At 50.9% G+C, this 12,301-nt stretch overlaps 1 protein-coding gene across 1 annotated transcript; it reads right to left on the reverse strand.

The window, feature by feature from the left end:
- Nucleotides 1-1,165: 1,165 nt before the first annotated feature.
- On the reverse strand, nucleotides 1,166-2,325 carry LOC119367770 (peroxidase 1-like). Its single transcript, XM_037633182.1, has 3 exons — nucleotides 1,933-2,325; nucleotides 1,691-1,856; nucleotides 1,166-1,610 (listed from the first exon to the last, which is right to left on the reverse strand). The coding sequence occupies exons 1-3, from the start codon at nucleotides 2,323-2,325 to the stop codon at nucleotides 1,198-1,200; spliced, it is 972 nt and encodes a 323-aa protein (XP_037489079.1). The 3' UTR covers nucleotides 1,166-1,197.
- Between the last annotated feature and the right edge of the window lie 9,976 nt (nucleotides 2,326-12,301).

The raw sequence follows: 12,301 nt of genomic DNA on the forward strand, positions 1-12,301 counted from the left end.
GGCTTCTTGGCCGGGTCATCGCCGGCCTGCCCGGTGCGGCGTGTCTCTCCCCGTGCTCCACCTCCTCCAGCGCCTCCCAACTCCACGACCTACCCCTGCCGGTTGCTCCTCCCCATGGCTCTCGGTCCAGCCATGCCTTCTCTTCGGCTGGCTTTGGTGCTGCTGGCGGCGGCACATCCTTTTCCCCGCCCAGTTCTGGGCCATGGCGTTGGTGGTGGATCTGGTGCCTGCAGTGAGTTGTGTTGGTGGTGCTGGTTGGTGATTGTGGTGCATCCGGCGGCGCCCAAGTCACCTTCTTGTCTGGTGATGGGTGCATCTCTCCCTGCCGTGGTGGTTCCAGCCAGCTACATGGGTTCCTTGTCTTCGATTCCTGATCCGGCGGCATTTGGGGTGATTCGGTCAAAGACCGGGACGAAATCCTTGCTCGGCTTGCCAGTGCTGGTAGCGGTGACATCTGCGGATGCCGCCTCCTTCTTGAAGGCGTTGCCATGGCCTTTCGACCTGTCCTCCTTCGAGCACCGGGGGAAACCCTTGGTCCGGTTCTCCAGACCAGACGGCGGCGGCGTCCCGATGTCGTCCCCCTTCATGAAGGCGTCGTCTTGGTTGCTCGTGGTGTCTTCGGTGTTGAAATTGGTGATGTTGGACACCCTGCTTGGTTTTGGGCTGCTTTTCAAGATGTGGACATCCGAGGCGCAATGTACAACATCGCCGACGCTTCTTCCATGGCTTCCTCCTCAGGCCGGTCCGATCCTGCAACCCACTTGTCGACTCTTCTTGGCGTTTCAAGGTGGGGGGTACGTTGATTTGCTCCGTCCTGATGGCATGGCCGTGTGATGTTGGTGCCCGGCTTTGTTCGTGACGCGGCTTTGCTGCTCTAGGTCTTGTTTCTGGAGTTTTAGGCTAGGAGAGTGTGTGCCGTGTTGTATCCCTGTTCCTCCCCTCTTGTTACTCTGTTCTCTTCTACCTATCAATGAAAAAGATACGCAAGCTTTACGTATTCATGAAAAAATAATGTAATATTCCCTTCGTCCGAAAATAAGTGTCTCAACTTTATACTAATTTTAGTATAAAATTGTATTAATTTTAAGACACTTATATATTTTAGGACGGAGGTAGTATCTTCATCCTCAAACAAGGGACTACAAGATGCTTGGTAAGACCAAATAGTCAGATTGAATTATGATTCACAATCGATCATCAGTCGACGTAGACGCCGCAGGTCTCTCTGATCTCGCCTTGGGTGCCGGTGAGAACGCCAGCCCTGCCCATGTTGATCATGGCGACGGCGAAGTCGGCGAAGAAGATGTCGATAGAGGAGGCGTTGTTCATGAGCGCGACGTAGGCGCCGGTGAGGCTGTCCTCCAGAAGCGCGGCGTCGGAGCGCAGCACCGCCCGGTGATTGTACACGGACTCGTAGTATCCCAGGTCGAACTTCTCCACCGTCACATCGTCCATGGGCACCACGCTCGCCATCTTTTCCGTTGGGCACTTGGTCGTCAGCGTCTTCCCGTACGCCGGCTCCAGCGAGGGGTCCTGGTCGCCGGCTCCAGTGAAGTTGTAGAGCCGCTTCGAGAAGGACGAGCAGTGCGTCACTCCAATCGTGTGCGCCGCTGCATCCATGCATTGTATGTCACGTTCAGTCAGGTCACCGGAGACAAAGGACACCGAGTTATGAATGATTCTTTCGTACCGGAGAGGACGACCATGTCCTTGATGGTGAGGTTCTTGACGGCGAAGTACTGGGTGAGCACGGTGACGTTGCCGTCGCCCGGTGGCAGGTTGGTGAGGGCCTCCTCCAACATGGAGACGTTCCCGTCGCGGCGCCCGGTCTCCACCTCGTAGCGTGGCCCAGCGCTCTGCACCACGACAAGTTATGATGAGCAGAGCAATTTCATAATCAATGGAGTACTAGTAACAGCAAGAAGTACGTACAAAATTGATAGCGTCGCGCGCGGCCATGGCCATGATGTCGGCGCAGGAGACGACGAGGGGGCATGCTTTCTCCACCACCTTCTTGATGGCCTCGATGGCCTCGTAGCCGCGCACGGTGAGGTTGGGGTCGGCGTGCTTCTCAGCGGTGCCATTGTGGGAGTTGAGCATGAGGGAGGCGTCGCAGCCCCGGACGAAGCAGTCGTGGAAGTGGAGGCGGAGGAGGCCGGCGCGGAGGGTGTTGTCGTCGGCGAAGATGGCCTCAAGCTCGGTGCGCACAAGTTCCTCCACGCCTGGGCACGTCGTGTTGTAGTAACCGTACTGCAAATCGGCCTGCGCAAAGCTGGCCAGGAGGCTCGCCGCCGCAACCAAAATCAAGAACGTGGCGGAAGCCATGGCAGAGGACTCGATGAACCAATGTGCGCACAGTCTGATCGAGCAAGGAAGAGGGAATGAATGGATGGATGGATGAAGATCATGGTCGATCGTGGCTGCATTTATATGTCGATCGAAGATGTAATATGGATGTTTGATGGAAATGTTTGAGTTGACCTTGCAGAGCACAGTTCGTGCTTTTTTTTAGAACGAAAACCCACGATGCGTCCGGCTTTAAATTAATAAAACCCACCGATAGGCAGCATCCACAGAGTTCAATACAGGAGGAACATCCTAAAGGATAAACTGGCCAAAGCCAAAAGTATTAAACATGCAACCGGCCTCAGCCTGAGAGGTAAGGACATAAATACTAGCACACAAGCAGCCAGTCCAATAAAACACCAAAATAGCACCATGAGCAGCATCTTAGGTACAGGCTTCCACCTGAATTGTGCGGATCCGCTCCATGGCCTCCATCATCCGATCTGCATCACGCCGTTTCCCCAACGGAGTCCATGTCTGAAGGAACACGTGGCATTTGAAAATAATGTCAGCAGGATGGTTAGGGAACTTGTGTTCGATAGTCATCTTATTGCGGGTGGTCCAAAGAGACCAGCACAGCGCCCCTACGCAGCGCCACAACACACGCCCGAAGCTACCCCTCTGAGCAAGAAGGATCCTACGAAGGTCCGAGGCCGAATTGGGATTCCAGGTCTGCGCAAAAGCCTTACAGACGGCACTCCAGGCAAAGCGGGCTAGATGGCACTTGAAAAAGATGTGGTTGGCATCTTCATGCGCTTCATAAAGCGCGCAAGAGTCATCCGAAGGGCCATGTCTAATGGCAATGTTGTTAGAAGAAGGGAGACGATCACGGAATAGTTGCCATAGAAACACTTTGATCTTCAAAGGGATGGACGCTTTCCATAGCCCCCTAGCTATGTCAAGAGTCGGTCCCTCGGTCAACTTATTGTAAAGGGATTGGACCGAGAACTTCCCGGAGCTCGAGAGGGACCACGAGACCGTGTCGTCATCATGGAGGAGAGAAATACCCTGCAGAGTAGCTAGGAGCCCGTCCCAGCTAGCTCGTTCGTGGGTGAGAAGTGGCATTTTGAAAGATATGGCAGGGGGGTTGGATCTAAGCGCATCAGCCACCAAAATGTCGACGTTAGTGGCAAGTTGGTAGATGCCAAAGTGACTACGCCAAAGAGGTTCCGTCCCAAGCCAATGGTCGAGCCAGAACCGCGTGGAGTTCCCGTTCTTAACGCAGAACTTGGCCCCTAACGTGAAGGCAAGCTTAACAGCCTGAATTCCATTCTAGAAAGGCGATCCCTTCACCTTTGAGGTAAGGAAATTCCCATCGGGAAAATATTTGGCCCGAAGGATATCAGCCCAAAGCCCTTGTTCGTTCTGGGAGAGTTTCCAGATCCACTTGACGAGAAGCGCCACATTCATGAGTTTGGAGTTAAGGATCCCAAGACCACCAAATTTCTTTGGACGGCAAAGCGCCGCCCACTTGATTAGGTGGTATTTCTTTTTGGTCCCAGTTCCTTCCCAAAAGAACTTAGAACTGGGGGTGTCGAACTTGGCGTGGTCACCGTCAGCCAGCAGGAACATGCCGGATGACGTGTGCGCTTAAGCTTGTGAACGATCTCTTGCAATACCATCGGGCCTTCCAGGATGTTACGGCCTTTGAGAAAATCGGACTGGCTGCGGTCAATCACATGCTGAGCAACCGGGGCAAGACGCGTAGTGTATGCCTTGGAGCATAATTTGAAAGGGACGTTAATAAGAGTAATAGGGCGGTATTGCTTAATCGAATCGGCCCCCTTCACTTTAGGAATGAGGCTGATGACGCCGTAGTTGAGGCGCAAGATGTCGACTGTGCCAAGCGCAAAACCTTTGATAATATCGTAGAAAATGTCCTTGAGTGCCGGCCAAAACCGTCGGAAGAAGATCACCGGCCAGCCATCCGGCCCAGGCGCGGTATCGCTCTTCAGCGAGCCAAGCGCATCGTCGATCTCCTGCGTGGAGAAGGACAAGGCAAGGCCATCGTTTTCGGCTTGCGACACCCATGATTCTTCCCCCAAAAAGTCATCACGCAGTCGCAGAACCTTCCCTTTCGCCGTTCCCAACAGGGTAAGGAAGAACTCGTAAATATGCCTCGAGATATCGTCCTGGCTGACCAGAACCCCGTGGTCCGATTGCAGTCTCAGAATCAAACATTTCCTTTTACGGCCATTGGCGAAGGCGTGGAAATAGCCCGTATTGGCATCCCCCTTGGTGATCCACTTGACGCCGCCCCTACGGCGCCAGTATTCCTCCTCTTCCCTGAGGATGGCCAGGACTTGATTTTCAAGGGCGTAACGGCCAGCCCACTCTGCCTCCGAAAAGGATCTAGAGTCAGCTTGGACGTCAAGAACTTTGATTTCCTCGATAAGAGCTTCCCTAGCTCGCTTAGCGTCGCTACCATGGTTTGCGCCCCACCCATGAAGGAAACCACGCAGGGCCCCGGCCGTCGAAACCCAAGTGTCAAGGGGGCCCCTGGAACGACCACCCACAGTCCTGGCAAGCTCCCAGCGAGCGAGGAGCAAAGGGATGAACCCCTCTACCTCAAACCACCCTGATTCAAAGTAGAAGCTCTTGCTACGCTTGATCCTATCCTCCCCAGATGCCAGAATCAACGGAACATGGTCAGAGCCAATGCGAGTTTCAGCGACCAAGGTACACATGGGAAAGAACATCTCCCAGTCGGCCGAAACGAACACACAGTCAAGGACGCTGCGGACCGGATTGAGTTGTTTATTGGTCCACGTATATCTGGCCCCAGTCCTAGCGAGTTCCCGTAAGGCGCAGGCCGCAATGGTGTTGTTGAAAAGGGAGATCCTAGACCAGTCGATGTTGCAATTATTTTTGTCTGCGCTCGAACGTATAAGGTTAAAATCGCCCCCTAGAACAATGGGGATGTTAGCAGCTTGCTTGGCCCCAACCAAGACTTGGATTTCGCTCAGGAAATCAGCCGCGCGCGAGTGATCGGCTGGTCCGTAAACACACACAATCGCCCAGGAAGCGAGCGAGATTCTATGCTTAATCGTGACAGAAATGAAAAACGAACCCACGTCCCACGTTACAACATCACATACATCAGAATTACATCCCAAGAGAAGACCGCCCAAATGGCCAGCGGAAGGGACCCAACCCCACACGAAGCGATGGAGAGGATCATAGGCCGCAAGATCATGATAAGTAAAGTCCGCTTTGATGGTTTCTTGAAGAGCCACAACATCGATACTTTCGCGAGCAATATACTCCCTAAGTTGCATGCGACGACCCGAGTGCCCGCAACCCCGAATGTTCCAAAAGATGTAACGCATCAAATTATGCGGTTGCAAAGGCGAACCCCTCTGGAGGTCACTGGTTTTGCCACACGTTTCTTAGCCTGGGCACGGCTCGTCGATGGTGCTGCGGCAACCTCCCTGGTTGCGACAGCCCCCTCCGACCGGACTAGCAAGGTGGGGGTACCCGAAGTCACAGGATCGACAGTGGCCGCCCGCGCCATGGCCTCGGCTTCCCTGGCCTTGGCCGCAGCAGCGGCCTCTGCCAAAGCTGCTTGGGCCTCCTCGCGAGCACGAATAAGAGTCACAAGCTCACCACGATCCGCTCCTAATTCGAAACCGCTGTCGTCTAAGATAGTAACTAGCTGTGGATCTGTAAAAGCGTTCAGAATCTTAAAGGAGGGGTGGGTTACCTGAGATCTCCATGTTCTTATCTGCCAGACGAAGCTGCGCACTCTCCAGGGAAGAAAGGTCGCCCAATGCCGCCTTGGCCTGAGCACTAGGAGCACGCTGAGGAACCGGGGAAGCCCGAGAGCGCCGCGCCTTGGCCGCCGTGCCCGCAGAGCCCAGCGCCGCCTGAAGGTCCACCACGGCCGGCGCCACAGGCGACGGGAGCGCTAGCGTAGCAAGCTTGACAGTAGGCTTCCGCCCGGCCGACTTCTTAGGGGCACGCCCGGATCCCCCCGAGCTGCGACGGCTAGACAGTGGTGTGGTAATGGCTGGCTCGTTGAGCACCACACCCGAGTCCGAACCAGGCAAGCAGGGGGAGGCTGGAGCGACAGCCGCGGCGATACACCCAGCAGAAGCGCTGCGGCCAGCAACAGACAGCGGCGCCGAGCCCACCAGGTTGAAAGCCCCCACCAGAGCGTGGGACGGGGGCGGGCTGCTCCCAGCCGTGTCCGCAATCGCCAGAGTCCCAGGCTCCGTGTTCTCCTTCCCTTCGTCGAGCGCCAGTTCTTGAATGCCCAGTTGGTTCCAAGTTTCCGTGTCGATAAACGTGTCTGGCAAGCTGTCCTCAGGCTCTTCATCCTGGTTGGCCATGTCAACATCCATAGCGCGGCTCGAGCCTCCGTTGAGTTGCCTTCCCTGGGCCCCAGGGTCTTGCACCTACTGACCAGTGGTCCCACCGATCCCCGGACCAGGCGGACTAACACTCTTGTCGCCCGGGTGAGGGGGGTTGTTGTTGGGACCAGGCACCGCCGGCCCGTCACCAGGACACAATGGAAGCTTCTCCACCTCCACCCGGATGTCGTATCCCTCATGATTGAACCAAACTTGCACAAAACCATTCATCTTGTCAGGAGCTCTGCAACCAAACTTCATCCTCACCGGTCCCACCCGGATAAGGGAAAGATCATCCACCACGATCGGCCTACCCAGCATCTTGAGCCCCTCCATCAGACGATCAACACAACGGTGCTTCTTGGGAATGCCATGGAGGCGGAGCCACACCTCAGGCATGGAGAGGGGGACTATCGTCTCCTGAATCGAGTCGCGCACCAGAACCGTAATGTCATGGATGGAGAGGAAGAGCTTGCCACTTGACTTGGCCATGTGCAGGAAATCAGCAGAAGGAAACACCACCGCATAGTCATTATCACCCACCTGCTCAATCTGCTAGTCCCAATCACCAGCCACCATGTGTTTCAGCTCCTGCTTGAGCGAGCGCAGCGAAAGCCTCCCCGGCTCCGCTGATAGGATGGCACCATTGGAAACCTTAGGGGCCTCTCCCTCAGCCATCAGATCGTCCTCAAACTCCATGCAAAAGAAACCCTCGCCCGGAATGGCACTGCCCATGATCTGGAGGTGCGGCTGTTTGCCCCTCGAAGGGCAATAAGCCATGGCGTGGCCCTCCTGCTTGCGGATCACACAAAGGGGGGGGAGAGCACTTGGCCTGGAAGTGCCCGGTCCGTCCACACTTGAAACATTCCCCGCCCTCCTCCTCGGCTGGAATGGGGGCAGCCGCCGAGCCCCGCGGCGCATCGGCCGTGACCACTGCAAGCAGTGCGACCGAAGCCCGAGGCTTCTTTGCCAGCGGGTCCCCATGACCGTCGCTGTAGGGGGGGAGGTCCTGCGACTTGCGTTCCAGCTCGCTACGCCGAGCACCATGCTTGCGCTTCTTCTTATTCTCTTGTTGAACCCACCAGGGCGGAGGAGGACCCCAATCCCCCTCGCGCCCATGGAAGCCAGATCCGGAATCTTGGCCCTGGTAGCTACCGAAGCCGTGCCCAGATCCGCCGTCCTGACCATGAAAAGAACCACCGCCGCCATCAACACGCCCCGCCGCCTTGGCCCGCTGGCCATGCTTCGCCTGCTCTCGGAGGGCCTTTTCGCGCCGCCATTCCTCCTCGGAGAGCGGAGGCTCCATCGGGCGCTTGTCAGCACGGCGGTCGCCCATGGCCATCGCCTCGGCAAAGGACAGAGTGAGAGGGGGAGGGGGAGGGATGGGGACGACAAATCTGGCGGAGAGACAGTGTCGCCGCACCTCACTGAGATGAGCCGAAAACCCTAGCGAGGGGTCGCGGCTGCCCCTGCGCAACCATATATAGCGCTGGCCAGCAGGCTTCCGCCCCCCCCCCCCCAGGTCGGGCCGACCCTGCGGGCCGATCAGTCCAGGACCAGCGCATGGGCCCACACTTTGGGGCCCGGCAAACTGAGGACAGAGCGGGGCCGGCCCAGGCCCAGAGGCCCCCGGCAGGCCCAAGGAAAGGGCAGTCGACGCCAACCCTAGCGCTTCAGCCCCCTCCGCCACCCGCGCCACCTCCGTCGCCGTCGAGGGCAAGGCAGGGAGAGCAGGCCACTCCTCCGGCAACGCCGGGGCCACCGCGGGCCCAGAACATCGGGGAGTTAGCGGGAGCGCCGAACGAACCCCCGGAGCGCTCGAGTCATGCGCCTTCGGCCGCCAGCAACGAACCGTCGTTGTCCGCGAGCCACCGCCCGGCGCAAAGCAACGGCGCTGGTCGCCCCGACCAGCCCCGCCACGAGCCGCCGCTAGCACGAAATCGGCCAGCGACGCCCCCGCCGGGGGAGGAGCCAACCGCGGAGAGGAATCCCCATCCTCGTTGTCGGTCGCGTCCCCCGACAGAGCCCAGAACCGGCCACCGCACCCCGCACGACCTGCCGCAGGGGAGCACGCCGAGGCGGCAGGCGCCGGAGCGCCGCAGGGACCCCGCCGCACCAGAACCCATGCCGACGCCGCGCCGGAATCGCCCGGGGGTACGGAGTCGCCGCCCGAGTCGCCACGGGGCGCCTCCAACGGAACACACAATTCAAAAACCATCCTCTCCCGCACTTTTTTTTACCGTCGACAAACATAGCAAACATGCCTTGCTTGCGGACCATTATCAGCGCAGCTCGATCGCCTCTGTCATTGTAAGGGGAATATTCGAGATAGGGGGGATGAATTGGATTATTTAGGACCACTTGAAAAATCAAACTTATAAGTGAGCTGCTAATTTTGTGCTTTGCGGCGCTGGATACTGTACGTTTTATTTGTTTTTGTATGTTTGTTTTGAAACTAAACAGGCTCGTCAACTCCTTGCTTGATAAAAAATAATCTATACCTCTATATCTATACCTCTATATCTATATCTATATTTATACCTACTAATAAATACTAATAAAGCAAGTTGTGTTTCTTCAATTTTTTCGTCCGTTCACCATTGAAAAGATTTTTATTCTATCCAAGGTGGTACTAAATTTTTGCGCGTCCATCTGTTAGAAAAAACAGTTTCGTCCCGAATTTTCTGTGTGGGTCACGCACGCTGCAGCCCAGCCCAGCAAAACAAGCTCATTGGTTTCCTGCCCATGCATCTGGGAATCTTTATTTACCGCATGGGGCTGCAAATAGTCAGAATTCGCACATGATGCCAAAGATTGGGCCTGCCCGTTTTTGTTTTTTTCTATTCTGTTTCTATTTTTCTTTCTCTTTATTTTCTTTTATCCTTCTTTTTATTTATTTTCTTTCCAAGTTTATTTTTATTTTTCCTTTTTCATAAATTCTATTTTTTAATTTTTTCAGAATTCCGTTTTTCTTTAAATTTTCATAAAATCAGCAGAATTTAAAAATTATATTCTCATTTTGAAATATGTTTCAAACTTTAAACTTTTTCTTTTCGTTCCAATTTTTTTCAAAAATAAAAAATGTTCGTATTTTTAGAAAACTGTTTACTTTTGCGAAACTTTTTGAAATTTTCAAAATAAATTATATTTTTGAAAATGATACTCCCTCCATTCCAATATCTAAGGTGTATTATTTTCAGCACGTTAGCCAAGGCACATAATTATGTACTATTTAGGATGAAATTATCCTTGTCTAATTCATAGATAAGCGGTAATAAATCATTTAGGCTAGGAAAGGAAGAGATACACGCAATCAGGATAGAGAGAGTTTTCTTTTGTTTCTCTACAAGAAGAGATATATGCAATCAGGGGAGAGATAATTTCCTTTTACTGGAGGGCCAATATTGGAATTACGAGGAATTAGAACAAATGCACCTTACATTGTGAAATTTTATCAAAAAATAAATACACCTTATATAAAGGAATGAAGGGAGTACAAATTTCGAAAAATATTCATGTTTATTGAAATCACAAATTTGAAGTATTGTTTGTGTTAAAAAACACGTTTGGAAAAAGTATTTTCAATGTTCAAAACATGTTTCCATTTTCATAAATTGTTCACAAATAAAAAAATATTGTTTTCTTAAAAATATGTTCATGGTTTCAAAAAATGTTTGTGAAATTCAAAAAAAAAACATTTCAAGTTTTGCTTGTCTTTTTCCAAGTTTAATGAAATTTTCAACAAAAAAATGCGAAAATGCTCGCATTTTTTAGAAAAAGAATCAAGATTTAAGAAATTGTTCACTTTTCGAAGAATATTCAGAATTTTTTATTACTTTATTTTTTTGAAAAGCTCAAAAAAGATCAGAAAAATGAAAAAATGTTTCGAATGTTACGCTGCATTATGTTCTTAAACATTCATGTTGTCCATTTTTTAGCAGGAGCTGTTTGTTCGAATGTCTATCAGCACGTGGTCGAGATATTGAGGTCATGAGTCTAATGCTTCAACTCGATGGTTGTTTTGGATTTTTATTCGTGTCTTACAAACACACGTCGTTTTCGTAACTGCCAGTGGCCTAACCCAGACATGAACTATTGTGCATCTCACATGCCATTTGATAATAAAAGAGAATATGTTGGTTGGCCATAATTAAAAGAAATTGTAGGCACATGCCAATAAAAGAGGATATGTTGGTTTGGCTCTGATTAGAAAAATGTAGGCAAGTAAGCGCTAATATAATTAAAGAGAATAAACTCTGATAAAGCATGGACTACTTGGTTATACGCTGATTATGTCAACGAAATGGAATTTATTTAATTAGTAATGCATCTGATTACGCCATCATAGAAGAGAGTGGTCGAAGCAACTATGCCCCGAAGGTCACCGTGCAATCACAAAATGAGGAGGCAACCATAACCTAGACACGGAGACAGACCGGAGGGAAAAAGGCACGAGTTGAGTGGTGGCCACCACACCGACCAACCCCACCACTACCAGATATTGCGGACCACATGACTCGTGAGAACACCGCAACCCCTCGCTTTGTCGCTCCACCGCTGCAGAGACCGTTTTGATGGACACATCAATTATCTCTTCCGATGCTTCTCGCAAAAAAAAAAAAATCTTTTATTGCAACGCACGGGCATATGTGTTAGTACCTTCATAAAGAAATATAAGAGCATTCAAATGTTATATCGCACTTATTATAGCATCCGTCTTGCCCGAACCGCCCCATAGCCGCGCGTATGGCCGACCCAGTAACGCGTACGTTCGTTCGTTGGGTCTGATCGCTACTGTGTTTCTTCCTGTATTTTTTTGCTTTTTGTCTTTTTTTGTTTTGTTTCTTCTTCAGCTTTTTTTGCTTTTTTTTCCTTGTTATACTTTGATTTTCTTTGGTTTTCACCGGCTTCTTTGGGTTTTATTTTTTTCGTTATACTATAATTTTTTTCTTTCTTTGTTTTCTTCGTTTACTTTTTTGTCAGTTTTTATCAATTTTCTTTTTAACATATGTCTACTTTTTCTCATGTGTACATTTCTAGTGCACACATGAAACATTTTTTAACACACATTGGAAATGAACTTAAATACATGATGCACATTTTTTTTTATAAAAAATACATATTTTGAACAATTTTTAAATACATGGTAGCATTTTCTTAAATATTTGTTGGCACATTTTTAATTTCCATTTTTAATGGTAATAATGTTTTTTCCTAAACAATGCAAAATTGTTTTACATTGTACAAATATTTTTTAGATGTCACAAACATTTGGTTGAAACGCGAGAATATTTATTTCAATGTCAGGTAGATTTTTTAAATGGCAATAAACATGTTTTAAAATACGCAAACATTTTTCACACATTGTATAAACAGTTTTTGACATGTCACGAGAATTCTTTTGAAATGCAAGAATATTTCTATAAAGTAAAATTGCTCTAATATAAAACATGCCATGTTAGGCGGGCCAACAAATCATATTTGTGGTGGTTGCCATCACTACTGCATAATATGGGAAGTGAAAGGTTTAATTTCATGCACTATACTGAGCTAAAAGTAGCCGGATCAGAGGAAAGCCGACATCACTAATGATTGTTCCATTT

This window comes from Triticum dicoccoides, chromosome 2B, assembly GCF_002162155.2.
Source record: "Triticum dicoccoides isolate Atlit2015 ecotype Zavitan chromosome 2B, WEW_v2.0, whole genome shotgun sequence".
NCBI classification, from domain to species: domain Eukaryota; kingdom Viridiplantae; phylum Streptophyta; class Magnoliopsida; order Poales; family Poaceae; genus Triticum; species Triticum dicoccoides.